The sequence below is a fragment of the Toxotes jaculatrix genome, chromosome 9 (genome assembly GCF_017976425.1).
Source record: "Toxotes jaculatrix isolate fToxJac2 chromosome 9, fToxJac2.pri, whole genome shotgun sequence".
Taxonomy (NCBI): Eukaryota; Metazoa; Chordata; class Actinopteri; family Toxotidae; genus Toxotes; species Toxotes jaculatrix.
The window spans coordinates 7,632,240-7,654,161 of record NC_054402.1 but is presented as its reverse complement, the minus strand read 5'-3'; the positions used below and the strand labels follow the sequence as shown (position 1 = coordinate 7,654,161).

The window sequence follows — 21,922 nt, the reverse complement described above, 5'->3', positions numbered from 1 at the left end:
AAATGTATTTAACTATTTGTAGCCTTAAGTGTTTATATTGTTCCACTCTGTGTATTGTATTTTATATTGTTTGCTTTATGATGTAACTTTATGCAAATTTTAAACAGCATTTTAAGTATGAAAGGTTCAATAAAACTGAAGATTGCAATTATAGAACAGGAGGAGCCATCTGAAAGAAGCACTGCTTTATTGTGTAGTATCAGCTGAAACTATGATGTACTTTAGTATTGTGGTAAAAAAAAAAAAAATCAATCATCAATCAAGCAAAGTTTGTTGTCATGCAATATAATTATCTTGTGATTTGATGCAGTCTAATACAAAAACAATATATAGTTCCAATAAATAAATACTTCTGTGACACGGTCTATAAAAACTGAACATTATATATAGGCTTCACAAAGACTTTAACCCAGGACTGTTCTATTGGACTGCCATTAAACACATTGGTGCAGGCCTGTGTAGTTTTTCTTGTCACTGAGTCTATTGTACAAGTATAAACAAGAACTTTTCAAAGGATGTAAGCATATGTAGTGTACTCCTGCATTTCAGAAGTCAGTTGATAATGTTTGTACTATTTCTCCCTGTGCATATTGCATCTAGTTTCTTGGTGTATCAAGCCATCCATCTCCATTCAAGTTACACCAGAACACAACAGTCTCCAGGAAAACACAGGGCAAGATGCTTGTGTCACTATATTGCTAAACAAGTCTTACACTTGAAAGCCCCTTAAAAGGCTCAAAAGCTTAGCAACCAACTCAACTGTATTATACCACAAGAGTACTTAATGCGTCCTAACATGCCCTGTCACTCCCTTTGTCTTTCATCCTCATTTTGAAAACAAATGCTTTCACTTTGTTCTCTCTTTGTGGCTCATACAGAAGTTTCTATGTGAGCTCAGACCTACAGTGCAGTGTCTTTAAAAGTTGATGGGGAGAAAAGAAGAAAAAAAAAACAGACAGGGCACAAAAAGAGGGAGATTAAAAAGAAGTGAATCATCTTACCTGAATCCACTTGTCAGGAATGGCCATAGCCAGTCGGTAATCAAAACCAAGTCCTCCCTCCTCCACTCCTCTGCAGAGAGCAGGCATCCCTGACACATCCTGCAGAGAAGTCACACTATTTCATATCACATTTTCTCTTTGTGTGCACAGGTTTCTTTCCCAGTAGTCAGCCAAGATCACATCAATACCACTCTACAACTCACATATTAAGGGGTAAAAATCCTATACCACAGGCCAAAAAAAGAGCAGCATCCCATTTCCTTTTGATTTACTTCTTAATTACACCAATGAATACGTAAGTAAGCAATGCCTAACTAATAAGTGTTTTAATTAATAATAGCTTTGGGCAGTGTCACTGCAACGTGAGTGGATGCTGAAAGTGTGAGTGGTAGTGTGTTTTTACCTCTGCAATAGTGATGCAGTCAGGATAAAGGGTATGAAGAATGTGATTGGCGAGCATCAGGTAAACCAAAGAGTCTTCATCCACCTGAAGGCCAAAGTACTCGCTGTAGTCCCCTGAGAAGCCCGTGCCTGAGGAGTAAACACCCACACAGTCAGCACTTGTCATGTTTTCTACCCAAACTTATAAAATCCTTCATTCCTCTGTTTTGGGTTCATATCTTTGATATATTTCTGAACAGTCCTTAATATAAAGATATAAATGTAACTTTTTATGGCTCCTTTTTAGACTCATTCAGGTTAAAATATAGTACAGAGACACATTGATTCATTATCTGCTCACAAGTACATGAGCTACACAGTAAGATGACACTTTAGAGATTGGAAAGTAGCACTTACCAGTACTTGCAGGATATCCAAAGAGATTCATAATAACATAATACATATATTCCAGACTGCTACTCTGCAAATGGCTATGTGGATTCTTTCTTGTACTCTCCACATCTACTCTTTTTTTGTTTTATTTTGTGTTGTTTTTTTGTTTTTATCTAATATCTAATCAGGCAGCGTTTTAGCATGTAAAATCACACACTTCACTCAGGAGAATGACCTCATTTGAATTACTGTAGAGGAACAGGTTTTGTCAACTAATCAGGCTCCAGTACAGCGACTGTTTTCAATTTCAATTCATGCCATAAATAAGTACTTCACTCAACTACACATGTTTGTAAAATACCACATTGAAAATGTTTTTATCCTGAGCCTTTTGAACATTTTCATGTATAGGCATCAGGTTAATTCAGCAGCCAGTAGTTACATTATTGTAACCTTATTTGTTTTTAACTGAAACAAGCTTTGTAAATAAGAAATTTCACCACATGATGGCTGGGATCATTCAGACCTCTCAACAAATCTCATACTGGCCCTATTCTATAACCATCTGGAATCCATGGTGCATACTGTACTACAGGTTTCAAAGGAGAGAATGACATGCTTCAAACACACTACCCACTCCTAAATTACAAGATGCACTCAAACCATCCTTACCAATGCCATGGTGATGATACAGCATAGAGGTAACACCATCAAATCTGAAGCCGTCAAAGCGGTACTCCTCCATCCACCAGCGAAGGTTTGACAATAAGAACCGCAGCACTTCCCAGCTAGCAAAACACACACACACACACACACAAATTCAAGGTCAGATAAACAAGAAGCTGTGAATTATTCACACATCTCATCATGAACTTTAAGCACCAGAGATTAATTTTCACCGCTACAGGACATTCACATATTGATAACCAAAGCTCCATTATGTTGAAGATGGAGTGTCAGTGACAGGAGATGGTGTTTTCATTAACTGCACTATAGACAGAACGCCGTCTTTCACATATCTAGTTGTCAGGATGAGAAATCAGCGGCTTATAGCACACAGTGAAGTTTTCTGATCTCCATCAGACCACTTGCATGACCACTTGGCAAGTGTTTAGTAAAGCCAGGTCCATCCCTCAGTATTTGAACTGATAGGATTTCATGCTACACTTGGGTAAACAAATACCATGCGGGGGAATTGAGTTCCCTCTCCTGAGGAGGAGATAAATCATATGCTTCTTCTCTCTTTGGCTTCCATTGTCAACATATGATGAGTTCCTCTGTCCTACAAACAAGGGGGCAAACAGTCTAGGAAAAAAATGGATGAAACCAACAAACCGTCTGAATATGAAAGTGTAGCTTGTGGCTGTGTTTTGTTGCCCGTGGTGTAGCACAAAGCATGCAAATGCTCTCTGTGCCTGTTGGCTGGAATGTGTTGGTGGAGGCTGGAGGAGGTGGATTCCATAAATGGCCCCAGACACTGTTCCTGACTGAGCAATGGGAGAGTCATCTGGATCTGAACAGCCACTCAAGGCAAAATGCACTACGCACCTCACCTCTTCCCATTCAGTGGCGCGTTGCCATGGAAACGTCAGTTAAAACTCAAAATTTGGTCGTCCCGTCTATGCGGTCTGCGTAATGAGCACCAAATGAAACATTGTACACAGGGATGCCATGCTGGAAAGTAGCAGCAAAGCATCGAGGATGTGAGACGGATGACACATTCATGCCACTGATTAAATGTGAACTGCTGCCTCTGCTTAGGCTGAAATTCACGACTCACATGGTCTCTGTACACTCAGCTACACTGTATGTATATATATATATATATATATATATATATATATTTGTAAGAAATTGGAAGTAGACTGGTGACTTTTTCACAAAAAGTTTTACGAATTATAATTTGACCTTCAGAGCTTCATACCAACCTCTACTGACACAGACTGTTTATGGTTTATTAACATAATACTATGATTAACTGCACTCACTGGCTGACAATACTGCAGGCCCTGGCAACTCCCTTACATACCCTGGAGAGCCTGTATCTATCTACTACAGCACTTGGTATTACAAATCAGACCCTTCATGAATTCGACAAAGTTAATGTCTACCAACACTTTCTACTAATATCACCTTATATTCATTATCTAATATCCCTTTTTTAACCATCCACAACTGAATGAATAATAAGATAATAAAAGACGTGTTGTGTTCGTGTTTGAGTGAGGAGACATTTTATGTGGCAGATTTTAATTGCAGCACATGGGTTAGAGGACAAAGTTCTTTGTTTGCATTGTAATGTTATTTGTAAGAAAGACCAAATGTTTCCCCACTGTGAGGGTATTTTTGCTGTGGGCTGGGCACTTGCATGTTCCTGACACATTAAATAAGATAATAAAACATACATTAACTGGTCTGGCCTGAGTGTGTCAAGTTGGTAAAGTCTTACTTAAATTCACAAAATGCATTAAAAACAGAATCATTTAAATATTCACGATCCCTGTCTAGACATGGTGTGAACTGTGCAACATGCTGTGAGCAAAGTCCTACTGTAGGGCTGAATTTCTAGTAAGTTTCATTATTAAAGATGCAACTCTGTTACTGAATAAGGTTTTCTTACACCGGGAACATAGTTAGAAAGTTTTGATTTCCTCTCGGTTCTCCAGTAGCAGATTAAAAAAATGAGCCAGACTCTGAATTAGAAAAGTATGATACTGAACTTCATTTGTGACACCACACCAAGGGGCAGTTCAACATTTTTTGCTTGAATGATGCAATTTCATCATGTCAAAAAGTCGGTGAAGCAGTGAAGAGTCCCCAGATTCATGCTTCAACTACACCTCAATAACATCTCAAACTGAAAAAAAAAGAAGAAATAATAATCCGTCCAAACACTTGATAATTCTTGTTCTCCATAATACTGAAGATTACATCCTTTATAGCAAAAGACAAAGTCCCAGATTTTTTTTGGGCAAGTAAGCCATGACACAAAATACATTTAAATGCGTGGCCTTCTGCACTCCGTTCCTCAGGGATGACCAACCCCAGTACTGTTTGACAGGTGTGAAGCTGCATGTTACATCGGTGCTTCCTCCCTCCCCTGAGGAGGAGCACAAGGGAGCCTAGTATGATCCGATATAGCAGCCCGGCTGGGTGGTCACGCAGACCCTGTGATAAATAGATTAGGTCCTCCACTCCACTGCGCAGAGCCAACAAAGGCTCAGACACAATGTATCCCCATGGGATGGAGATAATAGCCAGTGAGAGCCAGAGGCCCAAGATGAAACCATACTGCCACATTAGCACCCACAATGCCATTCATCATCAAGTCCAATTACAGTGAGAAAGTTAGATCTCTATACCCGATGCAATGCACCGCTTATCTATGCAGTTCAATGAAGTTATCACTCGGTCGGGGGTGTTAATACAAAAGCAAATTGCATATTACACTGTCCTCATGCTTAAGCTCAGCAATGACAGTGAAACCTGGTTAGGGAGTACCAATAGACTAAAGCTCTAATATTGCTGCTTGTAGAGTAAGATAAGGTAATTTATCATATGTGATGCTGTTTTACCTGAGAGCACATTCTACTATAAAAGTCACTACAAGTCGATTCAAACAACAGACTTTTTTTCACAGCGGCTTCGTGCTTAGTTGCTCCTTATCGGAGCTTATTTCCTCCTCCAGCTAAACATGACTGCGACCCATATTATGGTATTTACATTCTGTTGCAAGCAGAGCAGATATTGAAACATGTTGTGTTTCTAGAATTTTGCATAAGGCATCATGGCAAGTTGTCATGACGGCAGAGAGAAAGATTTAAATCCCTGTTTTCGCAACATCACAGGTATGCTGCAGATAAGAGCAAATAAATTTAAGAAGCAGACAGGTCACACAAGAAGTGTGATGCTCAAACAACGATGCTAGACAGCCTGATGGATGGTGTGCATTTGTTGGACCAAAAAGGACAAATAAGGTGCCTCATCTAACGCATTTCAAACTTTTCTCCAATCCCCGCAGCCATTAATGCATCCAGGACAGAGATATTGACAGGAGTGACACCTGCAATAAATTCACATTTCTTAGCTGAAGCTTGGTTTATTTATTTATTCAGTCATGGAATTATTCATTCAGCTTCTAAATACATTAAATACTCATATGCATAAGAGATTATTGAAGGACATCACTTGCTGATGTTGTATCATTTCTTTTCAATTACTTTTGTGACCAAAAGGTAGAAATTTTAATCATATCTAGTTGTCACATATCTTTTCATAAAATAAGCGGCAGTGCAGTAAAACACTGCTGAATTAGCCAGTCAGCACTGCATGTGTCTTAAAATGCAAATATGTACGCTGTGCCGGACATGTGTAAGAAATACGTCTTTATACTTCGTACCACATTGTTAAGCAGCCTTTCAGGCAGTCTGGTGATGCTGGCTGCCTCGCAGGGTAAACTCTCATCTAGCTGTCTGACAGACTGTCCCTGTATTGCTGTGCTTTGTGTCAGATATCTGCCATTTGTCTGGCATTCTTTAGGCTGCCTGGCAGCTAGCTGCTCTTGCTTGGCATCCTGGGAGGGATATTCTGCTGCCTGTGAGACTGTTTGTATGTTTAGCAACCTGTAATTAGTATCACCTTGTACTTGCTGCCTTTCAGGAATCAATTGCAGTCTGGCAGGCCAATTCTGCCCTGTAGGAGTTCTCTTCAATACACTATATTTTAGTAGTGGCAGGATATCTCTAAAGGTGTATGTTCTCATGTATAATCACTGATGTTATTTAAATGGTATGACCATTCTGACCATGAAAAGATAAGGTAAATTATAGGCATGCCTGCAAAATCACAGCTTTACAGTTGGGTAGCTAGCTAGCTAACATCACCATCATGCGTTGCAATGTGCTACCCTCTTGGGATTGGTTCATTACAAAAGCAGATGGGCCAGAACTTGGCACCCAGCCTTGAGGGAATGTGCAGCCTTACAGGCTTTACTGAGGGAATACCAGTCCCTGGGGTTGGGAGTAGAAAAGGTGGGGAGGAGCTACAGCAGGCACCGCTTCCACAGTATGGAATTCCAGATAAAACCGTTTGCTAGATCAGTGTCGATGTAAATGAAACATTCATTAGCAAAATAATTACTGCCCCCATAATTAAATCTGCATCGTGTTTATACTTAACACAAAATGTCTCTTCTCTGCAATTTACAATCTACAAACTCTTGAGTATGTAAGATCTAGATTATTCATTTGGATCATTTGGAGAAAAAAATTGTCAGAAAGCTCTTTGCCCATTTTATTGCCACGGAACATTTTTTTTCTATTTGTTAGACAGTTTTAAGGGGCTGAGAGGAATGAATGTACGGGCTGCTAGGTTCCTACCCACTGGCTCAATCCAGCACCTACTGGAAGCACTACAGGCAGCACCAACCAGCCACCATGTACACCTACAGCTAAGCTGAGCTCATTAGCTGAAGCTCACCAGAGGGGAAAAACAGCTTTTCCCCTTGCTGTGTGACTTGATGGGGCAGGGGAAATATCTCATGGGTACTAAATACTGAAATGACTGGATTTGGACTGAGCTGACATTTCAAGTAAGAGTTTATTGATTGATCAGAGAGTAGCCAGACCCCAACTACAGTCCAAAGTCCCTGTATGCTGAGACATAAATGGTCCAAAGGGAGATATATTTTTTTTGTTTGTTTCTTTTGTGATGGTTTCTACTCTGTTTCTTTAAAATAAAAGCCTGTCATTTATCAGCAGGGTGACTCTTAGCTTCCCTACATGTCTTCCTTTGTGTATTATTACTGCATGTTACTTTACAATTTAACAATTTAAACAGCGTTTGCCTGGCACACAGGAGGCTGAAAACAGACCTCAAACTGTCAAAAGTCAAGTTTCGGTAATTATATATGCTCCATAGTTTGTTACATGGCTCTTTAAAAACAGCACGAAAGTGTATGACAGTAGATACACTCAAATATTATACATGACAGTCGCTTGTAATAAAGAAACCTGTATTACATAGGATGAAAACATACCCTGATCAGTGGTTTTAGTACTAGATGATATATCAGAGAACCAAAATTATTTGATTCTGCCTTATTTGAGTTCTCATACTATAGAATCCACTACATTACAATCCAAGCAGTGCTAATCTCCTTAAGTGCATATTTATAGGCTCACTATTTTTACTGCCCCATTCACACATCATCAACAAATATTTGAACGTAATAAAAACACACGTATAGAATAATCTCGTCAAAGACAGAATTATTCCTCCGTGGTCCTCAAACACAGGGCCGATCTCTCAGCATGAGAACATGGAGAAGAGTTAAAAAAGAGTTTTCAAAAGCCTGGCCGTGGGCCTGTTTTTCATATCTTAAGAATTCACACAAAGATTGATGAAAAATGGATGCAAATGATCCTGTGAGAGGTGGGGGGATTACAGAATGAGCCCACATCAAGCTTCTTAGAACTCTCACATCTGAAGGCCCTGATCTGCAAAAAAGGCTTGGATTCTCTGGCTGCCAACCCCCTACAAGCTGAACCATGGGCTCCATTCACTCAGTCACTGTCTCAAGGTGACTTTGAGGTTTTTGAAAAGGCTTATGAAGGAAATAGCGGCCAACGAATAATGTAAATATCTCCATCAAGAGCAACTGAGTGTCATACATCACCTTGTGCATTCACATTAACTATGAATCCAGGAACCTCTTGACATAGAGCAACTACATTCTGCAGGGCAAATGTCTGCAGTGAGTGTCCTTACATATTTTCAATGCAGCTCAGTCTTTCTACGATCAAGTTGGTATTCAGCAACTGCAAAACTACTTCTCACATTTCTACAGCCTGGAACCAATGTCGGCAAAACCACAAGTTCTTAATACTGAATGCAGACGCATTTGACTCTGAGGCAACTCAAGTTAACAAATAGGATAGCAGACATCTATCTAAACAGCATTCTCTCCAGACTGAGTTGAATGTTTTATGAGGAAAAGTAGAAGAGAAACACATACCAAGTTTTTTAAAAAAGTGCTCTTTGATAAAGATGCAGAAATGGAAGCAGAGCAGAAGAAGCAGCAACAGGGAAAATATATCTTCTTTGCTCTGATAGCCTGTATCAGTCATCTTCTGTCAACCTAATAAGAACATCATGGTCAGACTGTGATGGCTGATAGCAGGGTTGCTTGATTAAAAACAGGCTGTGTTTCACATGAGGTTCACGGCAAGCCTCGGAGGTTCATTTCCTTCAAAAGGGAATAGCAGAAAAGCTTGACACAAACGACACGTCCAAACAACCTGTGAGAGGCGGAGAAGACAAATGAACTGACTATGACATTGCAGAGCTCCTTTGGGCTTTTACAAATGACTCCTCATATGCCTCCCAGTCGTGGCATATGTCTGCACTGTGTCTAATGAGTGCTTCTGATATGAGGAGAGTTCAATAACTAATGAAAGAAGAACCTTGTTCTCTTATTATAGCTTCCATGCCTGGCACTAAGCATTGTATAATGTATTGGAAACTGCTGACCACCGACAAGCACTTATTAAAAGCAAGTTCAAAAAAGGCATTTGATAGACTCAACAGTCCCTGTTCCTCTTTAATGTGCGCTGGGATCATCTTGTGGGTACAGAGCCAAGTGTAGAGACACTTCATTAACAAGGCCTACAACAACACCAATCAATAGTTTTGGTGTATACTGAGCACCAGAGTCAGAAAACAGCCTGCTGACTTTAGACCTTTCACATTTTTTCCCCTCACACTTTTGTAATTAGCTGATAACATGAATTAAACCAAAGCCTAACAACACTGCAGCATCAAATCATTGCTCATAATGCATTAAAATTCAACACCTGTCTGGCCAAATGTTAAAAGGTAAAAATCAAGAGCATCCGAGGAAACTTAAATACACCATTAACAGCCCAATCTATGCCCTTAGAATATCAGATGAAGAGTAAACCTGACTGCATGGCCATTTTGGTGAGAGATGTAATGTGTCATTTTCTTCTGTCATGTCTTGGTTTTGACCTTCAGCACGTCATACTTTATCAGATAGTCTCAGAAAATATAAAGAGCGCTATGTCAGCCACCATTTGGCCTCATTTATCGCTGTCTCTTCATATGTTGCATGTGCATTTTTGTTTCAAATTCAGAACCCCTGAAACTGTAGTGCTCATTTATCAACCTTGTTTTCAAAGAACATAAACATGCACATATCTGATGCAGCCGTGGTTGCTCTTAAATCTTTTTCATGAGTTAAGTATTATATATAACATTCAAATGCAGCTTTTAATCTCCACATCTAGAGCATAATGTAGGGCTGAGTTGAAATTGCAGTCATCAGTGGGCAGTTCTTTGCTTTTATATCGTGGACAGTGCTGTAAGGCTCAGAAAAACAGAACGTCGGATTTCATTACCTCAAAATTATAGTAGCACAAAGTCAGACAAATGTAAAGGAGTCCTACAGTGCTTGTTAAATGTAGATCTACTGTTCATTACAAAAATGAGGAGATGCACATTTTCACTACTACTGTACACCAGTAAGTAACTGCATTCTGATTTAATTAAATAGCGCAGCTTTCTGTATTGAACAAGCTCTTAAGGTTCTTACAGTATCCACAGAAAACTTCACAATCACCTGTTAGTGTTCCCTAAGAACATTTTTCCCCACCTTGATGAAACTGGAAATGTAAATTGCAGTCTTCTATACTAATGCATCAAATTGACTTAAACATCATGTTTTAACCATATGCACTGATGCACATCTAAAAATATGTTGTGCATCCCTGCAGAACGTATTAAGTATAAAAATATGTTATGCATTCCTGCACAACATATTTTTATGCCAATAAACCTGATGCATAATTATGCTAAAATGAAACAGCTTGTTTATACATCTTGAGGTGAGGTACTGTAGGTGGTAGGATGAAGAAATTTCTCATTCAAAACTGACAAACATACAGATCAAATACATTAAAAGGAAGACATCACATTCTTATGAAAGCTTAAAAAAGATCATTTATGTTACTAATATACATTTTCTTTCTTTAAAAATGACGTCAATTCATGTCCTGCAGTGTGATTAAACATATACAGAAATGAAGATGAGGTAGAGTACAGTTAATCACACTGGCACCAAACAAGAAGTACCTGGAATAGTTGAAGAGGCGGCTGTCCCAAAGCCCATGCTCCCCTCTGGGCGGAGAGTGGAAGAAACATGAGTCAGAGCCATCAAACCGGTTAAGGCCGTCCTCCGTGTTCTTGGAGGCATGGCTGTGAACGACGTCCAGCAGCACAGCAATGCCCATTGAATGAGCCACATCAATCAGCTGCTTCAGCTCATCTGGGGTACCATAGCGACTACAGACACACACACAGTTTGTGTTAGTTCACCACATCGAGGCCCTGTAAACCCCACCTTACTCAAGCCTTAACCCAGAATCCAAGTTCTACTGTCAAAATTACCCTTAGAAGAACAGACCAGCTGTCCTCACATGGGCTGATCTTCTAAAGATACAAATAAAACAACCACCAGCAAAACAAGCTTGCTGTTCAAAAACAAGCTTATTTATGCATTAGTTTGTCTTTCCAAGGATCAAAAATATTTTTGTTTTTCAATAAACCTCTCAGTTTAATTCTAATGCCTAACCATAACCCCACACTGCCACTAGCCCCCTCCCCCCAAAATAAACCTGGATGATGACTTTTCCAAGGTGATGACCAACATAAATGTCCTCGGGTTGGACTTAATTTTTCCTTATCATGACCACAGCGTCAGCAGGCCTACAATTTAGGAGCAAGAGCAATAGTACACACAGAATTTCTATTTTCATTAAAATGTGTTTGTGATTCAAATAACCACAAGACTATTGAGCAGGATATTATTTCACAAACATGATCTCCTTCTGAGATCATTTATCTAGAGATCATCCATTACAACCACATTGTCAAAAGGGCTTACTGGGATTTTGTCATTTGATAGCTTTTGTATGATATTGCAACTCTTCTACAGTCTTTTAATATCATCTAAAGGGTCATGAAGAAGACACTGTGGAACTCAGAAAACCACAGAGTAAATGCATGTATGCAGCTTCCTTACAAAACAGGACACATAGCAACAGTATTACCCGGCTTCCCGGTACTTAACCGCTCAGGTTTTAAATGACACTGAGAGATCAATCATGGGTGAAATTATACCATATACATTACGCTTTGGGTTTACGCTCTACTCTGAGGAAGGAGGGATCTCTGAAAGGAGATAAATACTCTGACTAGTCCAACTCTATCTACAATTCCCTCCACTATTTAGATTAAAGGTAAATGCATTTACAGAGAATTTTTTGCTGGCATCAGACTTTATAACCTCGATCTGAGGTGACTGAGTCGAGCAGGAAGTTACACACTTTGTTTTCATGACAGTGTGACGTTACTAAATAAATCCTCCACATAAATTTCTAAAAGACTATTTGCAGTTGTATTAAGGGCAGGTGCTGCAACATGGCAGTTAAAGCGATTTAAATGACAGGTGAAACACTGCAAATAAGAAAATACACCTTCAAGTTATAATTCTTAAAATTTCTGTCCTGGTCAGTCTGGCAACACCTGTGGTTATTGGTGGTAACAACAATGATGCAGGTACCAGAATTCCCTTTATCTAAAATAACTGGGGCTTTATATACTATACATATACATTTTTTAAACTTGACAACTATTCAATAAAGTCTGCACAAAATATATAAATCATACTCTGAAACTGATACATTTTTACCTGGAAGCAGCAAAGAAACTCGTTATCTGATATCCAAAGCTTGCATAGTAAGCATGCTCCATGATAGCCATCAGCTGAATACAGTTGTAACCTTGATACAAAGGAGAAAGAGCAGAAAAAAAAAACATTATTTTATTTGAAAAAGATTCATCCCCATTTCATGTGTTCAAAGCTTTCCCACCATATTATAGCGCTAACGTCTAATTGATGTAAATACTTCAGTCATCAGTTGTGGGTAAACCACTAAATTATGGATGATCAGAAAACATGCCTGTGTTTTATATACTGTACGTATGGCAGCATGATACAATGCAGCTCGACATCCTGGTGCCTCTTTGTTATTATGAGCAATACATCCCATCTATTTGGGTAGCCTCATTTCCTGCAATAACTGGAGGGGGTTTTATTCTCGCCATCCTCCGATTTCTCTTAAAATACCACCCGTTGCTTAGATCATTCACCAAACAACAGTTAAAAATGGGAATATTGTGTGTGGGTTTGGTTGGCCACACAGGCTAAAACAAGGAGCCCAAGATGTTTTTGATGTTTAGTATATTATACTACATAGTAATACAAATTTCATTTTAAAATTCTGTAGCAATATACAGTGTTCACAAAATTCACAATAATTTGGTACAGCAAGCACCTGGAAATATTACGACTTGATATTATTTGACCCATGCCAGTCATATAGTATATATGAGCTCCAGGCATTTCCTTTCTGACATGAGCTCTGGTATCCTAAAGACAAGCTGTGGCTACAGGGAAACACCAGCTATCAGAGTCAGGAGGTCATGTACAACATTTCAAAACGACCTAAGAAAACTGCTTCTATGAATAAGAGAACAACAGGCTTTTAAACTGCCACTGAGCACTCCAGAGGGAGGCCCTGTGGTTTTTCACTGTTGTGTGGAGCAGATTTATTTATTTATATCGCCGTTTCTTTTCAGGCTAGAGAGAGAGAAAAAAAACTCTGGCTTCTGAAGGAGTGTGACAAAGCACTGGGGTGAGAGGAAGTTTCTCTTTTTTATATTTATATATATATACTCTCTCCACAGTCAAGAAAATGAAATGCCAGGCAAAGGCAGCCGTCACTAGAGATGGTGGAGTTTAGTCTCCAGGAGAATCTCATTGTGCAGATTTCTGCAGCTGCTGCAGGTAGATTCTTTGACAGCATTTACTCTGGCAGCTTCCCTTCCCGCTAAACAGGATGACATGACCAAGGAAACAGCATTTATCAGATTGCTCCTGGCTTGCTGTGCCAGTCATATATGTGCCTTTTAATAATGTCACTGCAGCGGGCTGTATTTAAATGCAAAATAATGCCACATCTCATATGAGAACTGCAAACAAAAAAAAGGCATCCGTTCCATAAGTTTAAAGTCGTATGTCAATTTAGTTCTCTATAGTGATTTGAGTTACTATGAATCATTTTAGTCACAATTTGTGAACTGTTTTGTTTTGGATGAGAATTGCTCATCATGCTATGATGCTTGCCAAAATTGAAATTCAAACATAATTTTAAGATGATATCAAATCCACATATCCCCTGTTTTAAATATGAAGGAAAATGTTTATAATCACATTAACAGTCACAGTGTCCTGAATAATTGGATTTTTATTAAAGAATCAAAGTTGACTCATATCACAATATGAAATAAATAAATTGTCCGAATCCAGTGTAATTAAACTGAGAGTAGGTGCGACACCCAGATACATTTAACCAGAGGTTCAACCAGTCAATCAACCCACAGTCAATCCAAGCATTCATTATAACTCAGTAGGTTATAATAAATCAATCAGAACAAACAAATCAGAAGTCAGATACATATCATGACGTATTTAAAAATTACTTTCTTTTAAATTTATCAAACGAATTTTGACCATTTATCATGATAGAAAATTTAGGGGTCATCATCTAGCCCTTGGTACAAGCCTGTATAAGCTTTGTTTTACTGAATGATACAAGATGCAGGAAGATGCCTTTTCTCCACTGTTGGCTGTCTGACTCAAGATCATGGAAATGGAAACAAGTTGTCAGTTTTGGAGCCATAACTGCTGTGTGGTGTGACTTGTGCTGTGGAGCCCTCTTTACAAAACACTGTCCAACGGTCAGTGATCCCTTCAGGTCATGCCAGTAAACAGGATGTTGACTTGCTGATGTGGTTTTTTGCAGAGGGAGTGTGACAGGTCTGCCACTGAAAATACAGCTTGTAGAGGGAACAGTGGCACTCAAAACAGCATGGCACGTGTGCTGGGTTATGGACCAGTGTTGACAGAGATGGCACAGGACACTGGCAGTTATAAAAAAAAAAGAAAGAAATAAAAAGAAAGTAATACTAAAAAGAACATCTCTCGAACCCCTCAACTATTGTTTTTTCCAAACACCACACAGTTGAATCAGATTTGATGTGTTGGGAGGCATACACAAACAGCACCTTAATGCTTCTCTTCCCCTCTGTTCTTGGCTGGAGAAAATACAAAATGTTCTCAAGTTGAGTCAACAAAAGCTCTTACTGACACTTCAGATAGAGAGGATCACAGCAGGATGATTGCTGTGCACTTTTAACAGACCTGAGTAGCCCACAAAATAGGAGGGAGGCCAAAAGGAAAGAGAATAATCTTATGGAGGCAATGTGGTTTCATGTCTTACCCAGGTCTTTTATTCGAGGCAGCACATTGGTTGTGAAGTTGGTGTACGAGGCGATCTTTCCCTCTGGTGAAGCGATGCCCACGTGGGCCTCGTATATTCTCAGGCTCGTGGGCTTCTTAGGCCGAGGGTGAATTTGCTGGAGAGGAAACCAAAATTAGACAGAAAATCATGAGAGAGTCCGGCACTTTTTCCTAAAAACTGCTAAAAATACAGTACATTTGGTGAGTAATTATGAACCATAAGGTCAAAGATAAAGTGTGGGTTTCTGCACCAATATCTTACCACAGAGGCTGATAATAGTTCTCCACATTAACTATTAAAATATCTATGATTCACTCTGTCTGAGTTACACAACGGGAGAGGGATTTGTTTTATACATAGAACAAATTTCCTGATGGCTACCCACCAGGCCGTGTGAACCCACTATCTGAAGTACATGATTGCCACTTGTAAATAAAGCGAATATACTGCTAGTAAGAGAGCTCCTCTAATTAAAATGGTGCCAAATAACAAGCGATAAAGAAAGCAAGGTGGTCTTTAATAGCCTCTTATTGCTTTCCTTGTGCACACTTGTGCCGAGGACGTCAAATAACACTGAGATACATTCAGACTCTCTCAAGTCAGCAGCATAAAGCACCCACATTAATTATGGCCACAACAGCTTTAGATCTGAGATGTAACGCTGATTTCAAATGTAATGATGTGTTTCCCACTGCAAGAAATCAAAGCAGTGGTGGCAGGATTAGAACAAGCAAACTCAACGCACAGTAGTTTTAGTCACTTAACAGATGAGATTAGCTTGTTGACTGACGTCAGTTTTACCCTTCCTAGCACCCAAAATATGCTGCGTTTACTGTTGCAAAAAGACAATGATCATTGCTGTTGACATTAAACAAGGTCCTCCTGCAATATTGACAGCTCCAGTAGCCAAAAGAAAACAATGTCTCTATAAATCATTGGGTTGCACTGCTGTTTTCACAAGATTTTTGTATTGACTTTTCTACCTGTCTTAAAATACAAATTGACAAATAAATGCATAAAAAATAGTATATACTGTAGAGTTACCAAAAAAAAAAAACTTTTCTCTTTTTTAAAAAAAATTAAACATCACATCACAATAAAAAATCTTACAACGTAAGGCTGAGGTGAATCCCAGTGAACCCAGTCGTAGATGACAGATTTCTCCTCCCTGGTCACATATTTTGCCCATGGCGAGATCCGGTATAGACGCTCACCCTCCTTAGTGTGAACTACCAGCTGTGAAAATAGGACAAATGAGTGGTATGTTATACAAAGGACACTTAAACAATGGCATAGAGAAGGGACAGTCAAAAGACACTACAGGCACTTTACAAAAGCTGAGAGGAAGAGGGGGACACACACATTGTCTAACAAGCGGACAAAGGATACGGGTCACATGATAAACATTGCAGCATTGGAAATCTGGATTAAAATGTACAGGAATCCCCCCTTCTTGGAAAATAATACACTACAGTAAAATGGAAAAAGTGCTGCAAACGTGAAAACATAATTGCAAAAAAAGAAAAACTTTAGCCAGAAATAACAGTCCTCTAGTTTAAGAGGCCTGGCCACAAATCAACAGACTTCAAGGTCCTCTGTGACTCCTGTACGTTTCTGTCCCTGGATGTATGTGATTTTAAAGTCAGCATTTATTTACATCTTCCAGCCATGAAATGCTTACATCATAAAACTGTGCTGCTGCTCCCCATCCATTATACAGAAAAGATGGTGCAGATTGTTCAACCAATAAACCAAACATTTTTCAATGTGTCAACATGAAAACCGGCCCTCTTCCAGAAAGCAGCTCCCTGCTCACTAAGGCAAAACTCACAGCTCTAAAACTATTATGCAGGACTGTCAGGGGGCACTGAAGACATAATATGGTGTAGAGGACAAAAAGCTAAAGTATTGACCAGAAAACCTGTTGTGGTAAATCTGGATTCAATGGTAATTATGTTGTGTTTTATTATGTGAAGGGTGCAGCATCTACATTGGTTTTAACACAACCAGCCACTTGCTGGCCCATCTTGAGAGGGGATTTGAGCCAGGCAATAATTTAGAAAAATAGGAAATCTAAATCATTATCTTTTGCCTCTCATCTATTATGCCTGCAATTCAGGATTGGAAGGGGGTCAAATAAGTATGGTTTGGAAATCTAACTGACAAGTTACTTTGTCTCCATCAGTCAAATAAGAAAGGAGTTTGCCAGCGTGAGAGCTGGAAAAACCCACCAAGAAATCGATCCTGTAGTGTTACCCACAGTATGTGTTCACCCTGTTTTGTCCCCTGCAGAAACGAGCATTAGAACCCAACTAATTCTAGCTACTGTTGTGAAGTAATGACTATTCCAATGCCACCTGCCTGTGAGCCGTTGGCCAGACCCCCCTCTGGGGTTTTTTCATTATAGGCAGGCCACCTGGGGGTTAGCTGCCTGGCTCGCCTTATGACATGCTTCGCAGTTTACAGGATTAGGAAAAGATAGTTGGATAAATGGACTGGCATAAAGCCTGACAGAGTAGTGGTCCTTCAGACAAATTGGCCAGCATTAGGCACATTAAAGAAAAATCAGGCTGATAGACAGGATGAGGGGTGCATGAACAGGGAAAACAACTAAGAGCCAAGCAATATGCGAGAAGTTGAAAATGTGGACATTTCAGTGAACACTTCAGTTCACGCCTTTAAAGTCTTGCATATACTTGCAACCTAAAGAGCTCATTGTAAATACTGTACCCACAAAAGGACACTGCTTGTTTATGGAGACAAATTGAGCCCTGAACAAAGGGTATGGAAGGGCAAGCTGCTCTACATGAGAGTGATTGGAGCTGAGCTTGTGCTTCCACGAGGGAGTGCTGTGGAACTAATTCTAAAGTGGAGCTCACAGCAAGACAGCCATTCATAGGCAGCGGGGGTGCACAAGGAAAGGCCAGGTGCCAGCATTTCCATCTGCTTCTTATCGTCCTTAGACTGACCTCCGCTGACAATGGGAGCTGGGCAGCCTGTCCAGGGCGCAGGAGTGTGCCAACAATGACCCAGTCCCAAGGAGAGTGGCGCCGCGATGCCATCCATTCCTCGCCTGGCATCTCATTTCAGGATTATTTCTCATCCACGCCGTTTGCTTGGGAGACAATGCATAATGGGAGGTGCGTCTTTTGCATTTAACCCTGATGAATTATTTACAAGAACTAAAAACCAATCATCTACACCCACTGTGGCCTGTGTTTTGCACAGAACAAACACATGTCCTGGGGGATACCTGCCACAGATGGGAGTTGAAATAAAAGCCATCAGTTGGGCTCCTCAGGTGTATCTAACCTCTACTGTGCAGATTGTGTACATATCGTAATCTCCCTTCTGCACGCTGTGAGTATGACATGTTGTTGACGGCGACACGCCAGGTTTTCACTTGGTTCATAAGAGTCCACACATGACAGGGAATCTCCCTAGCACATTACGGTGACAAGTTCCCTTGCCGCCGCAGCAAGATGGCACCTACTGAGGGAGTGAAAATAGGCATGAAGATGTTCTGTTCTCTACCTTGAGTTTGGTGTTATGATCCACAGCTGGAGACTTGTCATGCTTGGGCGGCAAAATCAGTTCCCACTTGCCAAATTCTCTCTTGGTGTAGGGGTGGGAGAATTTGTCCCAGCCATCTACGGGGGAACACAAAGAGGATTTAAACACATTAAATTAAATTAACACAGCTCCAAACATTCATTCTGATTAGCTGTGCCCTGATCAAAGAAAGCCATGTTCTTATGTATGCCTATGACAGAGTGACTACATGAATCGCTCTTGTCCCTTTGGTATCATGTGGCAAGAAGTGACTACAGACCTGATGATCAGGGAAAAGTCTGAAAAAAATACATAATTTTAAATAAATGGATATCTTATAAAAATAAATATCTTGACCCTCGGGTTGAAAAAAATCATTGTTCTAAAATGACTCTCTTGCTTCCATTTTGCACTGCCAAAGTGAAAATTAGCCTTAATATGCTATGCTGACCAAAACGAGGCTCATATTACTATGAGTAGGAAAAAAACTGAGTTATACATATTATTTTTATTAAAGGCCTGTGAATAATTTTTTTTATTGTTATCATAGATATAGATTGTAGCTTTAAGTCTTTTTTGATTTTAATACTAGGAGTCGCCAGAGTCAGAAACGTTAAACTCCAACCACAGGGGCTTTAATTATTTCTGACTGCAAATAAAACAATTAACAGTTGCATTCTTCCTTATTACAGCCGTGTGCTGCCACTTTGCCTTGTGCTAACAACAGCTTGTAGCTGATACTCACCACTGTGGCTTTTTGCTCTATTTCAAAATCCCCATGTGGCCACAGGGCCTCTTTATTTTTCTGACTTCTACACTCACCCTTCACAGAATTTGAAAACCTCTTACATAATTCTTCCTTGTTGTTTTTGTACTCTTCACTGCTCTCCTGTATCCTGTGACTTTTTGCAACAGTGAGTAAAGCAGTAGCACCTAAAAGAAAAAACTGATAAAATACCACTTCACTGCTCATTGAATTATATTTCTGAGTGAGCAACAAAGAGGCATTACATTCATAACCTGCTGATACCACATTGCCAACTGTCATTGACTGACAGGAATATATTACAACACAAAACATTTATTATAAAGTGACCACCTTGGCATGTCAATTTAAGGCGTTGTTTATATTCAGTAATCCATATCTGCTTGCTATTCATGAGCAAAAACAACGACATGATAGAAAATGAATCACAGGAGATGTTCCAGAAGTGACCGGGCACAACACCAGCACTTTTCACAGGCAGGCCAAGTCATATTTTTTTCACTATTTATTTATTTTCCTACGCTAAACTCCTCTGAAAAAAATACAGTGCATTATGCATCCAACCTGCACCATATTCATGACTAGGGCTGCTGGGCTGTTTCCACATTTACTATGAAATTGAAATCAAATAATATGACTGAGCTGTGTCAAAATATAATCTCTCACAGAATTGAAAGTTGGAATTGAGCTGCTGCCCAAGGTCCTGGGAAGATAATTAAAAAAGGAACAGGAATAATATGGAAAGAGGGAATGGCAGCAACAGAACTAACTAGCACAAAATATGTGTAGGGATAATAAACAAACTGACAAATCTCTGGTTCTGCACACAGATTGAGGATATTTCTATTAGCATCAGCAATGGGAACTGATAAGATTTTATTGACACCGATGCAATAATCGATTCAGCTTATCAGTCCCATTCTTTATTGATTCTTGATCAGTTTTCTGTGTGGAAAAAAGTAAAGCCCTATACAGGTTTTCAGCATCCATGCAACTGATTTATTACCTCTGAGTCTGAACATGCCTTAGCCTGAGATGTAACTGTAGCCACAGTCTGTCTGTCATCACCTAACATGGATGAAATGAGAGAGTATTTCTACAGGATTGGTCTTTATTTTGGTTTTCTTAGTCAAAGAAGAGAAATGTGCTAAGCCTGCCAGTAAAGCGCTAATATTATAATGACATAGACTATTTTTCCCTCTGTGCTTGGATGGGAAGCAGTGTCACTCGTGCGTAGAGTGTCAAATACATGGCAATCCTTGAATTTAAGCCCATGTTGCGTAGACAGATGTTTCAGCACCTTGCTGGTGTTTTGAAATGACCATTTTACAGACATTACAGCGCTTCCCACAGGTTGAGAATTTACTTGTGGTGGTGGGTGGCACAGTGTGTGACCGATATGCATGTAGAGACTCATGCAGTTTGGAGGGGTAGAGTGTAACCAGGTTATTTTCTGTAGCTCCAATTTACAGATATCACCGAAATGACTCACATGCAGGATATCAGTAGACTTAAGCTCAGCGGCTGCGCACAGAGAAGCCTGTAGTCCCTACTCAGTTACTGCAGCACAGTAAAAAAAAAAATGCAAACAGGTGTGTAGCCAAGCATTTAAAAAGTTAGCTTGAAAAGAATGAAATAAGGCTTTCTAATGTAAGATCTTTCTAAGTTGAAATCGAGTGATTTTATCTACCTGGACAGGACACCCAAGTACAGTTTACGTGGGTATGGGAATTGTAACTAGCACTGCTGTCATCTTTTTCTTAAAGCCACACTTTGGACGGTTTCTTCCTCTCCACCATGACTCCTTCTTGTTGCAAGTTTCCAGCAGTGTACGCATAAGTTTCGCTTTACTGTTTTGCAATGCACAACTGTCAGAAAAACATGCCAGCATCAGTAAAAGGAATTGATCAACTCAGAGGCATACCATTCCATGGTTTGGACGATCTGTAACCGGTTTTCAGCCCAAATTAGCATTTGCTTTCCTTTATCATCACCTGCAGGGTGTCAGTTCACATTGGTTGCGGTTGAGTTATGTGCACAGATCTGAAATCTTTCCCTTTGTTATTTTTTTTTCTATTACTACAATTTATATTTTGTATTTGTCCAGTAACAGTAATATATTGCTCCTGGCATGTGTGATAGATCTCAATGCATTAATAAATTTGACAAAGGACAGAAAAAAAGATAGAAAAAAGAAAGAAAATGACACTGAATGCTTGTATTACCTTTAATATCTATTTGATGGATGAAAGCAAGTCTCATTTAATCTTGTTAATGATAAAAATAAATAATATTGCTGCATTTTCACAGCTCACATTAACCGAAAATAGCACTCAAAAGACTATTAACCTGAAATTACTTTCAGAGTTGGGACTGGAGGGGAAAGA

The 21,922-nt window shown here is 39.5% G+C and overlaps 1 protein-coding gene across 1 annotated transcript in view; it reads right to left on the bottom strand.

The window, feature by feature from the left end:
- The window catches only part of gbe1b (glucan (1,4-alpha-), branching enzyme 1b), a 79,402-nt gene that overhangs the window by 44,791 nt on the left and 12,689 nt on the right, over window positions 1–21,922 (bottom strand). Inside the window, exons 3-10 of the mRNA XM_041045809.1 lie at window positions 18,752–18,867; window positions 16,328–16,453; window positions 15,197–15,332; window positions 12,544–12,634; window positions 10,926–11,135; window positions 2,448–2,563; window positions 1,405–1,532; window positions 1,002–1,100 (exon numbers count right to left, since the gene is read on the bottom strand). Of these exons, the coding sequence (XP_040901743.1) occupies window positions 1,002–1,100; window positions 1,405–1,532; window positions 2,448–2,563; window positions 10,926–11,135; window positions 12,544–12,634; window positions 15,197–15,332; window positions 16,328–16,453; window positions 18,752–18,867 (1,022 nt within the window). The remainder of the gene's footprint in view (window positions 1–1,001; window positions 1,101–1,404; window positions 1,533–2,447; window positions 2,564–10,925; window positions 11,136–12,543; window positions 12,635–15,196; window positions 15,333–16,327; window positions 16,454–18,751; window positions 18,868–21,922) is intronic.